The 18530-nt window shown below is 37.1% G+C and overlaps 1 protein-coding gene across 1 annotated transcript; it reads left to right on the forward strand.

Annotated features, from left to right (window-relative positions):
* The first annotated feature begins 5276 nt into the window (after positions 1-5276).
* Positions 5277-9029, forward strand: LOC108979136 (cytochrome P450 87A3-like). The gene is made up of 12 exons (XM_018949733.2): positions 5277-5482; positions 5571-5895; positions 6014-6163; positions 6251-6502; positions 6592-6681; positions 6769-6847; positions 6948-7054; positions 7162-7289; positions 7423-7506; positions 8609-8726; positions 8834-8886; positions 8972-9029. Exons 1-12 carry the CDS (start codon positions 5277-5279, stop codon positions 9027-9029), a joined length of 1650 nt encoding a protein of 549 aa, XP_018805278.2.
* The last annotated feature ends 9501 nt before the right edge of the window (positions 9030-18530 follow it).

The raw sequence follows: 18530 nt of genomic DNA on the forward strand, positions 1-18530 counted from the left end.
TTCTATAACAGGATCAAGTCTACATGCCTATTGCTCGGGCCGGTTTGGCTCTCCCTCCTCGGATATCACTCATGGATCTACCTATGCATCAAAGTCTATGGTTCTAAAACCGAAACCATAGATAGATTAGACAACTATGACAAGACTTGTAGTGAGAAAAATGCTCGTGAATATGCAATAAATAGTTTCATGTAATGAAATGGGTGAATTCATGTATTAGTGTGTGACAAGAAATCACCATCTCAAACAAAAACATATGAATTCGTAAAAATGGTGAGGAATCAGCCTCTCGATAAAGCATATCTATATAAGCATGACGATGAATCATCTTTTGTGCAAAACTATATATATATATATATATGTATGTATGTATGTCATCGAGGTGAGGAATCACCATCTTCTTAAGCATGTAAAACTCGTCACACCAATTACATAACTGTTTATAATTATAATATAGATATTTTTCACATAGACATCTGTCGCCTAATAGACCAACATGGGGAGAGCCCCTTCATCGTTCAAAATTGAAAAATCACTCCCACCAGACCAACATGGTGCAAGTTGACTCACTTGTCCCCAACACAAGCCGACTCTCATTCAGAGATATACATGCTGCACCAGGGAACGTCGACCTAGCTAACCAACTCTAAAACACCACATGTGATACATCCGAAGCCAACACAATAGCGCCCTAAACATTTAGTTACTGCCTAGAAATTAATCAAAAGAATTTTGAAAGATGTTAAGATATATATGTCAACTTTTGGACAATGCCTTTCCCACCGAGATTTGAACTCATCTATTTCCCGTGATATACATTGAACAATTTAATAGCATGCTTCCAGTAGAGGCATGGAATAATGCACAAAATATCTCCCCTTAATAGGCGTACATATTTCCCTACTTGATGCTGATGTGTCACTAATGAGCTCCTCTAACAAATACTCCACAAGTGGAACATTTGCTCTTTATTTGCTACTATGTCCACATGCAAACATAAAGATTGCTCTTGTTTTCCCTGAGAAATCATTTGCTACAAGAACCAATAGGTGCATTCAAGAAAACTACACTTCTTGTTCTTGTATTTATTGGCTCTTGCATGGTGATTGGGGATGAGATTCTGACTCCAGGAATATAGAGTATATATCCTTCATGCTTGAACCCTTGGTTCATTAAAATTAATTTAACAATATATCTATCTATCTTAGTGGTCTGTGGACAAAAGAGAAGATATTTTTTAAGATAAATTGTATGTTCCCTGTTTGTATGTTCTCTACAGGGAACATACAATTCATATGAATTTTGGTTACAGAGTGTGCCACCATGAATATTATTTTAACGAGACATCATTACAGATCTTGTTCTAAGTTTATGATGGCAACTTTAACCCTGCTGCCAAGTCGATACAAGGAATTTGACAGTTGCCAACTCCCTATATCGAGGAAGAGGCCCCATGCCATGAAAAAACCCCAAGAGGTAAGGGTTGGGATCACCCTCCAGGACCCTTGCCCCTGCCTTGACAGTAGGCGGCGACAGTACTAAACCTTACCCCTTAGCATGAAGGGAATCCATCTTGCTCCCGAACTGAGAGGGTTGAGACCCCCTCAGTAACATGGGTGAAGAAAGCCCCTCCTCGATCCCCACCGAGGCACTGAAGGGCGAAAGGGAATCGAAAATCGTCTCTTGCTCAATTCCGAGTTATAGGGAATTATTGGGCCACCAAAGATAGTTGAAGGAAGGTAGCCCAGAGTGGACTCCCCTTCTCCTACCACCCATTGAGAGTCAAGACCGACTTGAGGCTCATTAGTCAAGGCCCTGGTCTTAACTCTCTCAGTCGAGATCACATCACGATGGCCAATAGTAGAATCCATGAGGCCACAAGTAAAAGTAGAGTCGATGTTCGCATCCTCTTCATCGACCAACTTCAGGATGATTGGCGGGGTCGATGGTAATGCAAAGTCAGGTGACTGAGTAGAGTTGAGTCCTTATGAAGGGAATTCAAAGTCGAGGGCAATGGCCAAATCCAAAAAGGTCTGCCCCATTTAATTGCCTGAACCATCAGAGTCCAGGGAACCCTCTTGGATAAGGGTCTCGTGAGACTGAGACTCAATCGCCCCCTCGGCCTCTTGACGAGACCATTTCCCTTCTTACTCCAATAGGGTCGCTGCGGGCCTCTTCTTGTCTTGAGAAGCGTATGGATCCTTCGGTAGGCAAAGACCGCTGATGCAAGAGCAGTCAGGCATCACCAAGAACTTGCCGATGTATGCCCTTATCAGTAGAGCCTTGGTCCAAATAGAGTCCTGATTGTGCTTGACCCATGAATAAATCCTCTCCAGAAGGGCTTGCCCCCATTGGGAAAGTGTAACAGCCATGACTTTGTCATCAGGAACTTTTTCCTAAATGCAGCAAATTGGAAATTCAGCCTTATCGGCATCCCTACTAGGGCATTCCCATCCCTGCCTAGAAACCAAGAAAAACTTATTTTTCCACTGTTTGGCATTCGGGTGGTGACCCTGGAAACGTGTAAGGTGATAACGTGGGTAGGAGCGAAAGCTGCAAATGCTACCCTCCAGCGCCCAGACTGTGTGGGTAGTCAAGAACTCACGGGTCGTCAAATCAGGATTCCCCTCTCCAGTAGGTTCCAGAACCATCCTCCATGCGACGCAACAACACATGAGGATTCTCCAAGCATTAGAGTGGAGATGGGTCGACGCCAGCTTCAAGTAGTTGAGAATGTCGTGCATTGGGCAACATAAAGGAAACCATAACACATGAGAGAGGGAACAGGCCATGAGGGCCACCTTCTTAGCCAAACCCACTTCAACGACAACCTCTTGAGGGGGAACCTTGAGAATCATGGAATCTGGGATTCCATATGCATCCCTCAACTTTCAAAGGTCAGTCTTAGTCAGGCTCAACGACCAATCGTAGCCTTCGGTCACGTTTCGGGCAAAAGAGGACTCTGGAGGGGGAGAGCAATGAGAAGAACCCTAACCAGCCATGGAAGCAAGCAAAGAACTTTAGAGAAAAGAAAATGGGTCTCGACGAAGAAAATGAGGAGACTACTTATAACCAAGGAAGGGGAATACGCAAAAGTGAAAGAGTTAACAATGAAAATGAGGGGATTACTTATAACCAAGGATGCGGCGGTTGAAATGCCTCAGGAAAAATATGGGCAATCTGACAGCACGATTGCTGCGAGCACACTCCACGATCTGGTGATGTGATTAAGGGCAGACGTGAGGATGTTGCTACCCCCTCTGATGTGACAGGTAAGAACGTTTCATAATCTTTAAATTACCACCACATCGACATGACAGGAATTTGCGGAGTAACTAGAGAGTCATTTCAATTTCTATTAGACAAGCCCAATGATACAAAGTAAAAGGAACATGTAATGGGTCCAACGGGGTCCAGAAACCTGCAGGAACACTGTATGCTTGTTACCACGAGATCGTATCACCACTGAATAAGATTACTATGGTAATTAACACTGATAGAACATATATAACCCTAAGGAAATGATGAGGTATTAGGGTATTAATCCCCAATATGTCAGCACATTCCTTATGTAATCATATCCCAAGAATATGGCAATCGGGATCCCGAGACTTGTAGGAAATAAACTATCCTTATCAACAATAGTCTACCCCTATACAAGAGACCAACACTAGCAACCCAAAGTAGTAGGTACGATTTCAGATCCCCTCTTGCCAAGCAATATAGTCATATTTCTAACTTAAGCATCAAAGGTGTACTAGGCACATCGGGCCACCTTTTTTCCTTGTTGCAAGTTTGAGGTCGTGATTAGTTGGTGATGAAACATGTCTTCAACAATTAATAATGCTACTTCACAATCTAAAACTTACCACTCAGATAGTTCTATATAGGTGGTCTTGAAACTTACCATTCAGATTAATCCTTAACCGATTAAGTTTTGAATTAAGAGAAATTATATTTATAATTTTAAGGTGTGCAAACTCTGTGCATTCCCTTAAAAAAATGGTTGAATCTTAGACCCACATGAAAAAATTATTTTTTTAATAGTATACCCCCACTATTTTTCAAAAGGAGTACGTATGCAAGATTTGCACATCCTAAAATTGTATATTATTCCATAATTAATATCATAAGTAATATGAAATGTCGTGGTAAATTCATTGCAAGGAATAAATATCTAGGTTCTCCCAACACAAGATATTACTTACTCTGCATTTGTATTTATAGATAGGACGTGAATTTAGAACCAAAACTGAACGTAACAGATCCTGTTATTTGTATTGCCACCATGAGTTTAGAACCTAGAATAGAACCAAAACAAAGAAACATCTGATAATAAATCTCTTAAACTATTACACAATTTACAATCATCTAATCACCTATGAATTTTGATCATCACTCCTTCAAACTATCAATATTGTAATCTACCTCCATAAAATAATTTGACACATGATATATGTCCTTGATAAAGAAAAACAGAAATTTTAAGAATTTAAAACTTAAAAAAAAAAAAAAAGAAGTTTTAAAAGTTTAAAATAAGTTTTCCATACTACAAAAACTAAGAAAAAAATGAAAATTAAGTTTAAAAAAAATAAAATTAGAACTAGTACTAGACTGAGAAATGAGTAGCAAAATTTTATGTTTGTGTTTTAAATTAAGTTTAAAATAAAATGATTCTCGAATATACAAAAAGAAGAATACTAAAATTTTAGATTTTTTCGACTCTTTTATGTTTGTGTTTTAAATTTTTTTAATAAGTCACGCAGCCACGTTGACACATCCGAGACATGATAATGAGTGGTATAAAGTAGGAGAAATAATAACATTTTTCAAGGTCTCTTATTTTGTCTTAGAGAATAGTGAGGATTCGTGTTCTCGTCTTTTACGTAACTATTGTTGTTCTATTCAATGCAAATCATAAGGAATATTCCAATTTAATAATTTTAAATTAACCTATTACTCCCAGGATCTAAATGGTTTTCTGGATGCTTATATTCCAGTTATACTCCTCGTTTTTTTCCCGGGAATTCATGTCATGGTTGGCAAGGATTTTTATTCCTATTTTTGTGATCTCATGTACTGCACAAAGCTTTATCCTTGTCAACCAGGAATCACCATCTTAATCCTCTCTGGTCTATTTAAGAATCATCACTTGCATTATCATTTGATCATAAGCAGTTTGTTCTCAGTATTCTTATATCTACATCCACCAGCATCATTGTTTCCATATTGTTTCTGACTTGTTTGACATATATATTCACAAAGACTGATCAACAATGTCCAGTACTGTGGGATTGTGTGTGGTAGCATTGCTTTTAATCTGCATTACTCACTGGATATTCAAGCGGAGCCGGAGTCCCAAGATTGATGGAATCCTCCCTCCTGGTTCCATGGGCCTCCCTCTCATTGGAGAGACCCTTCAGTTGATAATTCCAAGCTATTCCTTAGATGTTTCACCATTCATTAAAAAGAGATTGCAAAGGTAAATGCAGTTTCACCATTAATCATTCCAGTTGTTCTGCTTTACATGACAAAAAAACTGACCTTTGTTTGTTACCAAAATTGTTCAGATATGGGCCAGTGTTTCGAACCAGTGTTGCAGGTCGGCCTGTCGTGGTTTCGGCAGACCCCGAATTCAACCATTTCATCCTACAGCAAGAAGGGAAGTTGGTTGAATCATGGTACTTGGATTTGTTTGCAAAGGTCTTTAAACAAGGTGAGAATAGGCCAGATGGTGCCTATATTCACAAGTACATGAGAAATTTAGCTTTGGGCCACTTTGGTGCTGAGAGTCTCAGAACAAAGCTGCTATCTCAGTTGGAAGAACTGGTTACTGATACACTACGGACTTGGTCAAGCCAGGAATCCATAGAAGTGAAACGCGCTGCTGCAGCTGTAAACTTCTTTCTCGTTACTTCCTATGCAAAACTGCACGGTTTTATTTATAGAAATCATGTAATATGCATGTTCTTTAGCCATGACTGAAACATCTCACTTTGGTCCCAAAAAACAGATGGCTCTTCATTTTGGTGCAAAGCAGATGTTTAGTTATGACCCTGAAGAGTCTGCAGTAGACTTACCCGAGAAGTATATCAACTTCTCAAAGGGTCTTCTCTCCTTCCCAGTAAACATTCCCGGTACTGCATACCATAAATGTTTAGAGGTAATTAAAATTTTGAAACACACTCACTCTACAATTCATCATGACATATCATATGTGACTATAATTTGACCTTCTAAGCTCATTCAGGACCATGAGAAGGCATTGAGCGTCATGCTGGATGTACTAAACAAGAGGCGTGCTTCGCCTGAAGAGACGCATCATGGGGACGTGCTTGATCAACTCATCGAAGACATGAAAGTTGAGAACTTCCTAACAGATGATTTTGTGGTTCAGCTGATGTTTGGGCTGCTTTTTGTCAGTTTTGATTCACTGTCATCGGCACTAACATTAGCTTTCAAGCTGCTCGCTGAGAACCCAACTGTGTTGGAGGACTTGACTGTACGTTACAGATTATATATCATTTACAAACTTTGAAAACCATGTTTACAACAAAATACATGTTTTTCATATTTGAGTTCAATAATCAGGCTGAGCATGAGGCAATTCTCAAAAGGAAAGCAAACCCGGATTCCCCAATCACATGGGAAGAATACAAATCGATGACTTACACACTATATGTCAGTTACTTCTACAGATAAACACTCTTATTCCATAATCATATAATCGAAATTTGCATTTACCAAGTTTTTGGACTGGAATTACAGGTTATAAATGAAACTCTTAGGCTGGGAAGTGTGGCACCCGGATTGATGCGAAGAGCAAAAAAGGATCTCCATGTGAATGGTAAACATGATCATAGAACATATATGTACAGCATTCAATCGATTCTGATCAGAAAGTACATTTTAAGTGTAATGAAATGTTGATAAATTTTCTTATGCAGGATATACAATTCCAGCAGGCTGGACTATCCTAGCTGTTACATCTGCACTTCAATTGAACCCCGAGACATTCGAGGATCCTCTTGCTTTCAACCCATGGCGTTGGAAGGTGCTTGAATTAGTTGTACTTAACAACATAAAAGTGAACAACATTGACAGTTTCCATTTATCTAATTTCTTTTTTATATTTGCAATATCATATATATATATATATAGGACCTCAAGGCAAATGTGGTCTCAAAGCATTTCATGCCTTTTGGTGGGGGAATGAAGCAATGTGCTGGTGCAGAGTATAGCAGGGTGTTACTTTGCCTCTTCTTCCATGTTTTGGTGACTAAATACAGGTAAAATATACCAGATTTGTGCTTGATATTCATGAAAGTGCCAACTGCCAGCACCTTTGTGGTGGTGGCTTGACAAAACTTGTTCTAATTTTTATACCCTTTTTTGTTTTCTCTCTTTGTTTGCTCTATATAGGTGGAAAAAGATTGATGGAGGAGACATTGTAAGGACTCCCATCTTGAAGTTTAGGAAAGCCCTGAAAATAAAGATCTCAGAGAAGCATGCTTGATCACCACTGAACTAAATTTACAGCAATATATCAGATTGCTGATGATCATGATGAAACAAACATAAATTAATGGTTTTATTCTCAACAAATTCAGTAAGCAATATGTATCTTACTTGAAGGGTCCCTACAGAAGACTTTAATAGCTCTTATAATGTTGTAAATTTGGATGCATCAATGAAATGTACTCTTATCAAAGTTCTTTGGGCTTAATTCCTTTGTTTGGACTGATGGTAAAGACTCATATCTGGTTCATTGACAATAATAATAATAATTGATTTCATGATCTTGTAATTTAAAAGATAATAATAATAATAATTACCAAAAAAAAAAAAGAAAAAAAAAAGAAGAAAAGAACATGGTTCGCAATACATGATCATCAAATATTGGTCCACCACCTGAATTATTTAAATTTATTTCATCTTATAATTTAACAAGTTATCCTACTTTCCCTCCCTTGAGAGTAATGTAATATACAGCTAGGCTTGGAGTGTGCAGTCTCTGTATACTCTCTTTAAAAAAAGTTGAAGACACCATTAAAAAAATAATTTTTTCATGTAAATCTCAAATTTATCTATTTTTTTTTTCAAAGGGGACCATGCGGGAAGATGTGGTTATTCTACTCAACATTCCACAACACACCAAAATGGGGTTATGCCATCTTGGAGGATCAAGGGGAGTACTTCTAGGTAATGTTTATATTATATCTTGGGGACGTAGTTGTTAAAAAAGTTTGAATTCCTCTTGACTCCTATGATGAGAAGGAAAGTTTGACGTACATCCTCCTACACAGATTTCGAAATAAAACTTTGAATAGGCATTGGGGATCATTTTGACGGATGAGAGGGGATCAAGAGTCTTTATGTAAGCTAATAACAAAGAAAATGAAGTGATTGATCCAATGGAAATCGGACTGCTAGCAATTTTGAGAGGGCTGCAGCTTTGCTATATACTGCAAGAAAAATTACTTTTATTGACGAAAGTTTTGGTGATGATATAAAAACTGTGGCTAAATGTATATCTTTAACGAAGAAAATTTTAAAATGATGTTAAAATTTGCTTTGCTATAGCTAAACGTTGGTATTCTACGTTTAGTCTTCTTATGCTTTTAGTCTTCAGTGTTGTCTGGGTTGGCTTGGTAAGAAATCCCCGTTTGGTAAGGAGGCAGGCAGAATCTGCTCAAATCATGGAGAAGTATCCTGATAGAATACCGGTATGAAATTTGTATCTCATTTTTAAGTGCGTGCCTATCTAGCAAAACTCTTACACCTAATATTTGTCTTCAACTACTATTTACATGGATTTTCTTGTGCTATATAGGTTATTGTGGAGAAGGCTGAAGGAAGTGAGATACTCGACATTGACAAGAAGAAGTTAGTTGGCTATTATTTTTTTCCCATTAATTATATTCCTAGCCTGGGTAATGCTTAGATTATGACTATTAATGTCTTCTAATAGGTTAGGACTCCTCAACCCCAAAACTCATCTTTTAGAGTTCCAACTTCAATATTTTTAGTTTATGAAAACAAAAAATATTTTCTTTGTTTTCACTTCAATGCCGATTATAGTGTATTTCTACATTCTATACCTTCATTTACAAGAGATCCAAGATGTCACCCATAATTTTTATGGAGCTAAAAATTCTTTTAGAAAAAAAAATTTTAAAGACAACGCACCAACACAAATGTCATCAATGCAAGAGATCCAAACCCTGTAATCATGCATTTAGAAGTTAGTGATCAGAAAAAGTAATAAATGCCTAGACAAATGTATATTTTGCAGAATAAAAAGGTTTAAATTTAGGTCCTCAGTGGTTTGTTACACAAACCTTGGGCTAAGAAATCACCCTGGACATCACCATCATATATAGTCTTGCACGCCCATGCATATAACCTCCTTCACTCTTGAGAGCACTCTTGAAAGCATAAGCCACCATATCATTAATGAGTCAGTGTTCGTACCTTGTAATTATTTGAAGGCAAGTGATAGTTTTTGTAATTATTTTTGTAGGAAGAAAGATTGGTAGGACTATAGTCCTAGTGATTGTTTTTGGAAGGAAGAAAGCTTGGTACTATACTTGTAAGGAAAAAGTTATTGTAATGACTTACCATGTATAAATTAGAAAAAGTTTTTAGAACGATTTTAGGAGTGAGAAATGTCAAACTCTCGTTTCATTCCACACTAAGAGTCGTGAAAATGGGCTAATTCTCATACCAGACTACATTTTACCAATAGTTATTCATGTTCACGTTAATCCAAAGCCATGCCATTATGACCAACCTGCATGCATCTTTCTTTTTTCTCATTTTGAAGCAATGTACATGAATTCAGGAATCGTTTCGTTCTATGCACAGGTTTGATTCAGCAATGGTTAAGCACCATTAATACAAATATTTTGTAAGAAATGTGAAATTGTAGTTTATTAACACCATCCATCCATGACTTGGAAGTGACATTCAAGTGAGGGTAATTGACATGCACGAGCAAACCAAAGAAAGTCAGATACCTAAAATTTCATATGCTCATCACAACAATAGAATTGTTTCCCCAAAAACAAAACTACGTTTGGCATGTGAACCATTTATTTCCACCAGTTCAACAATATTGCATTAAATTCCTGGTTCTAACTAGGGCTCAATAATTTAATTCAAAAACCTTCCATTGCTGCTGAATATCCAACCTAAAAAAATCTTCTGAGTTCATAATAAAAAGCAGGAGCCCTTTGTCCAAAGAGCAGGACCGTTTTGGAACCAACCCATCTAATTGAAAACGCCCTTAAAGTACTCCCAATACTCTCCATGAAGATAAGAATGACGTTCTAACGCCATAAGATATAGCATCGGCATGCAGAACCAACAGTCTATTCAAGTATCTACAACACAGGAAAAGATCAGAGCATTGATCAGTAGAAGGAATCCATATAATTCCAGTTACATGCAAGCATCTTCACTAGTACCTTCACTAGTAATTCCAGAAGTAGTACTAGTACCTACACGCAAGCATCTTCACTAGTAATGATAGAATTTGCAATAATATGTTACAAAAACAAAAACAAAAAAAGCATTGCTCCTCTACCAGTACAAAAGTTTAAGTTATAAAGGAAGCTAGGATTATAGTTAGTTAAGATTGAAGTCAAATACAACAGCTATTCATTTTGTACACAAGATTGAAATCGTATTCCTAATTCTAAAGATTTGAGCCAAAATATCTGAATAAGAAGATTTCTATGATATTTAGGAAAATGAATATGATCAATCATTTTGGAGTGCTTATGGCAACCAGGGTCAACATTATGAACTCCATCTCATTCAATTCATTAAAACCACTTCCCACCTATTTAGTTCCTACCAAGAAAAAAAAAATTCCCTCTCGTAAAACTCAACTTAAAAAAATAAATTAAAAACAAAAGAGCAAATAAAAACTCAATAAGAGGGTTCTCAACTCCAATATCTAGAGGGAGATACCAATTTTCACTTATAGAAGTTTATAGACTTTTAAAACCAAGTCGACCAATAACTCCTGGCAAGCTGTCCCTAATAACCAATTGTACCATCATGCATGTTCTATTATATGTTCATATATCTACGAATAGTAGCTAATTACATAGAGCTCCATCTCTATTGTTGATAAAATAATAAATAAAAATCACAAATTTCTGGTATCATGGCTCTCAGAATTACTAATGGAAGACATTCAAAAAGAGAAAAAAGAATTGCATTTCCTGTAAAATAAAGTAGATCATTCAGCTAATGCAACCGAACAATTCCCCCATGCCACTCAGTAATCTCAAAAACGGGGTTAAGGATTTTCTTCATTGCATGTAAAATAAACCTGACATTACAACAACCACAAATTGAATAAGCTCACCGAAGCCAACTCTTACACTAACAAGTCTAACAGAGACACTTTTGAACAATACCTAACCCGGAAAATCTTAATTATACTTCTCAATGATAATTCATTCTTGCAGAAGATACCAACATTTTGTAGAATAGATTGGTAAATAAATGAACATGTTTATCCGAAATTGTAATCAATCTTTATAATCCATCTTTGTTGCACATACATGTATATATGTATGTATAATACCAAAAAGACTCAAAACGAAAAGGGAAAATGAGCGAGCGACCCTGGAAATTACGAACCCTGAGACAACTCGCAGAAGGCGCATGCCTGGATGGAAATGTGTGAAGTGAGGTGAGTGACAGCAAATGCGTTGTGCAACGGCACTAGCGATTGAATGCACCCAATCTCTCCCGCCATGGTCCTTCCAATTCACAACAAGGTAAGAACATAATCGATTTTTCTTTTTGGGTTTCAATTAAAAAATACATGCTGAGAGGAGAGAGTGGGAGACCCACCTGACAGTGGAGAAGACTGGGTAGTGGTGGGGTTGAGGTGGAACCAGAGGCCAGAGGAGGCCAGATAGGGATGATGCAAAGGAGGATGAGCGTTGGATTGGGGAGGATCTGCCGGTAGAGAGCTGAGATCTCGATAGGGAAACCCCAGCAGTAAGGGTTTAAAGGGATGGGATTCGGGAGAGAGAAAAAAAGAAATGCGGGAAATCTTCTTTGAGGGAGAGAAATGTTGAGAAGGAAGCATCGTCTTCAACAAAATGGTGCGTTTTTATTTACGCCACGTAGGACCTGTTTGCCCCGTGTCTGCAAGTCACTACTGCAACTAGAGTTTTTCTTAATTTTATGCTACTCAATATATCTTTGTAGAAGATAATGTTTTAATTACGATATAAAACTCGTAGGTAAATGTTTATTTTCAATGAGAAAAATTTTAAATTTGTCACTGATATCAATTTTAACGACCAAAATTGTACCTTCATTTATATTGGATTCAAATACACTTGCGGGAAAATTTTCCACCAAATGAGAAAGTAATTGCGACGATAATGATAGAATTAGCAATAACTATAATCATCATTAATAATCTTGCTATAGTAGAATATTGCCAACGAGTTGCATTTTGTCAACTATTTATTTTTTAATTTGAAATCTCAAATTTTAAATTTTAAAATTTTTACAATTTCAGTAGTTGACACGTGAGTATGTAGTTTTATGTGTAAAATTGCAAGTACAGATGAAATGGAATTCCCACCCAATTTCAGTAGTTTTACTTGAGTATGTAGTATAGACTTCATTTCATTCAATAAAACTGAAGTTACAACTGTGACTTATCAATACAGGAAAAACTCGAACTACAAGCCAAACTACGCATCTGCTTTGGGGCACCCCCGCACACAAATTTCTTTGTGCCGGATATTGTCTTAACTTCTATAAAACTCTCTCTTAATAGAGGAGAGAACTTTGTAAAAACAGAACTAAGCGGCCACTTTTCCAATGAAGAGAAGTACTAGCGCTATTGACACCAAGTCTAATAGACTATTTCTTTTTCTTTTTTACTAAAATCTAAAGTACAAAAACACATTAAAAACCAGATAAACACATAAAACTACAAATAGGAACTAGGGCTTCATCTCATTATCTACCCACCACCCCCTTCTACTATCTTTATTCCTTTTTCTTTTCCTTTTACTATATTCTTCTTCTCCTTCCTACTTCTGCTTTGTCCCTAGCCCGTCCCCCCTCTCTGTTATCGCCGCCCACAACGAGCACCGACATGAACCCAGACAGCGCACCCACTGCAAGCATCGGCTTCCCGAGCCCAGATGGCACGCGCACCTAGTTAGCACGGACACCAACTTCCACTACTCAGAAGCCCTGCTACGCATGAGCTTTGCCACATGACACCAGTCGTAACAACATCCACCCCTCTCGACCAGCTATTGCCCTTGCTGCATCCATTTTAGGCCTTCAACCTAACCTTTCGGTTCCACCACCCCTTTTCTCTCTCTTTCTTTTCTTTTCTTTTCTTTTTTTTTTCCTCCTGCTATACCCGTGACCCCCTCCCTTTACTGTTTTTCTCCTTCCTCACGAACACCTCCAGTCGATGACCATCGCACCAGCTAGCACTCATCACGAGCCCGACCATCGCATGACCTTCCGATTGCCATCTCACAGCCACCCATCTATGGCCATCACGGCCACCCAAGCGGCTCTAGTAGGCTGCATCATCGGCTTCCACCCATCGATGACCATCACGACCACCAGGCAGCTCCAGTAGGCTGCATCCATCACGGGCACCAACATATATCGCACAAAGCACGGCCATCACAGCCAACGCGCACCAAACGAGCACCATCGCTCCAAACCCGATCGGCCCATCCAAACAAACTTCGAACAAAATGCAACAGGCAGCACTTCCAAACCCAGAGGATTTGTGGGTTTGTGATGGAGAACAAAGGTGAAAAAAATTGTTGAGAATGGATCACCTCCTTTATTAGACCTAAAAAAATATAGAAAAGAGAACAAAACACAAACTAAAAACTAGAAAAAATTAAACATAGGAAGGGAGTGAGGGGGCAGGAGCCAAGCTCCCACCCCTCAAGCTCGTTGATGCTTGGGGAGGTTTCTTTTTAGAAAGAAGGTAGAGATTCTCTCTCTAGGTTTCTCCATGTTCTTGTCTAACTTATTTCATCTCTTTTATGTATAAAAAAATATCTATTAAACATATTTTAAAATAAAAATTCTGTTGCATTGATTAGAAGAAAAAAAAAACATTTCTCTTGCATTAAAAAAATTGCAGCCTTTTAAAAAGAAACATCAGTTTTCAATGCAACCTTTCACCATATTGAACTATATTTTTTAAATTATTTTACTTTATTTTATTTTACGTACTGTATTATTTTTAACTAGAAATTATAAATTTGCCATGATCTCCTAGCACCTCAAATTGTAAATATTCATTTTTTAAAATAAAAATTGAAATTAAATATTCTTTTTCCTATGTAAGACCTAGTGATGTGAGGCTCGGTCCCACGATCAAGGCCCAGCCATTTCATGGAGAGCTTGATACGACGTTGTTTTGGGTAAGTTTTTCATTTGTATCAGTCTCCTTCCCGATAGTTTCTCCCCCTCTTTCTCTTTTCGGTTTTTCTTTTATTTCTCTTCCAGTCGATTTTCACTCACCCAATACCCATCCTCCCTCGATTCTTTTCTTTCCCTCCTTTTGGTTTCTGTTTTTATGAGTCCTGGTTTCATGATGCGACATGATTGAAAGCTTTAGCTCTTCAACTTCTCCTCTTCCTCTCCCACTCATATCGATTTTACACCTTGATTCTGAAACTCAGGGCTCTCACTGTCGGCACTCTCTCTTCCTCTCCAATGCAAATTTCTTTTTCTTTTACTGTGTGATTTTGTGTTGCTTTGTCGTTAATCCCTGAAGCCTTGTAACCATCGAAGCCACATCCGGTGACACTATCTTGCACCGGTAACCCATTCTCTTTCTCTGTTTTTCTCACCCGCGCACACACTTTCACTTCAATTATTTTATTTCACTCCAATGAAATTTCTGGGTCATGTTCTTCATATAGTGTAGTTCGTGGGTTTTCTTTGGGAATTTCTTTGTGTAAGCGGAAGACCATGTGTTGGAATGGTTTCTGAGGATGGATTATTTCAGTGGGTGTTTAGGCCAATGTTTAAATTGGTATATGGTATTTTGGGTTGAAGTGTAGGCTGTCCAAGTGATTATATGGCTGTTTGAGTTGAGTTTTATTTGCTGAAATATGGTTTAGAAATTGGGTTTTAAATTTTTAGATCAAAATTGTGTTGGTTTTTAATACTTAGTTTATATATATTATTTTTATGCATAGGTGACGAGACTGATAGAGATCGTATTCAAGGCATAGATAATACGCTGCAGGAGTCAGGTAAGCGGGATTCCTATACTAGACTTTACACGAATTGTTTAGACTGAGGTTAACTTTCTAAAAATTTTGCATGTTTTGTGACGAAAAACCAACCTCAGTTGCTTGTTTGCATTACTTATGAAATCTGTATGAAAAATAAGAGAAAATGTTTCTGACATGCATTGTGTAGACATGAGCTATATTTTGTCATGTTGTCTTTGAAATCTGAAAAATAGCGATATTGAAAATCTGAATGATTGTGCATTGATTTAGAAAAATACTCTGACTTTTATTTTTAGTTTGTGAGAATGATCTGAATATTTTTGGTACTCTGTTTTGTTTTGATATGACATCTGAAAATCTTTGGCATGGTGTATAGATTTTGTATCTAACTCTGTCTCTGCTCTGCTCTGTTATGCTCTGCTCTGTTTGGGTTGATACTAACTTCTCTGTCTCTGAGTGCACCCATTTTGGAAACAATATGGTTTTATTGTGGTCTTTCTTGTGTGCACACTCGGAGCTCCGAGAAGAATAAGGGAAATATTTCACTTGTCTCTGCCCGGTTTGGCCACCGGGAATAGCACAACCCTACCACGGGGGTGAAACATGGTCTCTGCTCTGTAAGATGCTCTGTTTTGATTTGATGATGATGCTCAGTTTATGTTATGCCAAAGTACTATGAGTTTTTACTTGTCTTAAAATCATCGCTCTGTTACTTTTGAAAATATGTTCTGTTCTGCATTATAACTCTGGAAAATATTTTGTTCTGCATGCTATACTTTGTAAATGCTCATGTTTGCACGCTAGCATATGTCCTCTGCTTACTGAGTTGTTGATAACTCACCCCCTGTCTTCATAATATTTTTCAGATGATGTAGAGTCCAACTGAGGACCTGGATTAGATTGGTGAGCATGTTTAAGCTGAGGAGAAGATGTTAGAAGAAGGAATTCTGATGTCATTTAGTTATAATGTCTCTTAGATTTAATTATATCTTGGGTTTAGTAAGACTTATGAAATTATTAGTTTGGTTTGTTATGACTATCGGGAGATTGTGGACTCATTAGTTTATTTTTGTTGCGGTAATGACTTTGTGGAGTTTTCAAGGTGGTTATTTAGAATACATGAGATTGAGTTTTGCTAATAAAGTTTTTGGAGATTTATTTTTCTTGTATTGGGAAACATGTTTTTAAGTGACAGGTAGTAATTCTCCAAACCACCTGGGTTTGGGGAGTTACATCCTATGTTTTTGTGCTTCTAGTATTTGATTTCATATCAAATCCTTGATTCACACTACCCACCACAAAAAAGTTTCTTGTTGATGATGTGAAATGTACTTTTAAATTTTAATAACTAAAAATATGTTAGTTTTTTTTTTAAACAGACTTCATTTCATTCAATGAATCGAAATTACAACTGTGACTTATTAATATAGGAAAAATCTGAATTACAAGCCAAACTACGCATCTGCTCTGGAGCACCCCGCACATTAATTCTTTTGTAGAGGACATTATCTTAACTTCTATAAAATTTTCTCCTAAAAGAGAAAGTGTTCTGTAAAAATAGAATTAAACGACCCCTCTTCTAAAGAAGAGAAGCACTGGCCCCCTCTATTTTCTCAAGGAGTAAGAGTACGGAGCTCTTCTGGACACCAAGTCCAATAGCCTATTTTTTTTTAACTTTTCTTTCTTTATTTATTTTTATTAATAACTAAAAACAAAAACTACCAACAGATACATAAAAAACAAAAACAGAATAAAAAAGTACAAGTGAGACTCAGGGTTTCATTTCATCCAAACCCACCGCCTCCCTCTTCCACTTTCTTTAGTTTTTATTTTTTATTTTTCTCTATTCTTTCTTTTTTCTTCTTCTTCCTATAGTTTCTGTGTTGCCGCCTGCCCCCCTTTGTTGCTCTCTCCCTAACCCCTCCCTTTCGCTGCTACCGCTACCCACCACAAGCACTAGAGTGAGCCTAGACGGCACGCCTACTGCAAGTAGTGGCATCACAAGTCCAAGCGGCACGAGCACCCAGCTTTCACACGGGCACCGACCTCCACTACACAGGCGGCTCCTACGCACAAGCACCGGCCGCTTGACCACTGGTCGTAGTATCCTCCACCCCTCTCGACCAGCACCTGCCCTAGTAGCGACTGTCCTAGCGGCTCAACCTCACTCGGGTCAAAGGGGAAAAAGAAACAAGAAAAAAAAAGGGTTCTCCGTAAGTGAAAAAGATGAATAAATAACTCTAAAATGAAGAAGATGAACAAAAGCTAGATTTGAAAATACACAAAAACACTTGAGAGTGCTCACCTATATTAGATCTGAAAAAAAAAAAACAAATAAAAATAAATAGACTGAAAATATGGACAAAGGAAAGTGAGGGGGGAGGAGCCAAAACTCCCACAACTAAAAATATATTGTTGAAACCGAATGAGGATATAGGACACTTATCATCTACACGCCGAACGAGATTTTCAAAAAGTAAATAAGGCTGCACAAGAGTATTATGGATTTGAGAAGAAAAATTGATGTTCTACAACTATGGGTAAGTAATTTTTATTTATTTATATTTTTTTAAATATTATTTTGATGTTTATTTACATTCAAATTTTAGAATTTAATTTTATCAATATGTATAGTTAGGTTTTCAACTAAGTTTGAGAATAAAACTTTATTGATGATGATATAGTAGTGTTGTTTGAGATTGATTTTTTCCCATTTATTTGTGTTCAATGAACTATTGTTCTTGTTTCATATTAATTTAGAAATAGAGTTACTGATATGAGTTCAACCATATTTTATCACGATATAAAATAATTTTAATCAATTGAGAGCCTGATTTATAATTTTAAAAAAAATAAAATCTTATATCTTTTATGATTTGTTTCAACAGATATAAGTGATAATTTGATTTTATATCTTTGAAGGAACAAGAATATGTATAGTTTAGATAATTTTTATTCCCGTAGGTCAAGCATGCTTTCATACTTTTGTGTTTTAATCCCATCTATCAAGCATGCTTTTATAGTTTTGGTTAATTACAAAAACTGACATTTAAAAGTCTCTTTCCGTGTCCCGATTTGAATTGTCACTTTTTTCATTCTCTCAATCTCTCTAATTTTTCTCTCTCAGCTACCCTCTCCCTATCTTCTCTCAATAAATAATTTAGAATAATTCTACATATCATCCACACACATCACACTTAATTATTATTATTTTTTTCCTATAACAAATATGTGGTATTTTTCATTTTGCCAACA

The sequence above is a fragment of the Juglans regia genome, chromosome 6 (assembly GCF_001411555.2).
Source record: "Juglans regia cultivar Chandler chromosome 6, Walnut 2.0, whole genome shotgun sequence".
Lineage (NCBI taxonomy): Eukaryota > Viridiplantae > Streptophyta > Magnoliopsida > Fagales > Juglandaceae > Juglans > Juglans regia.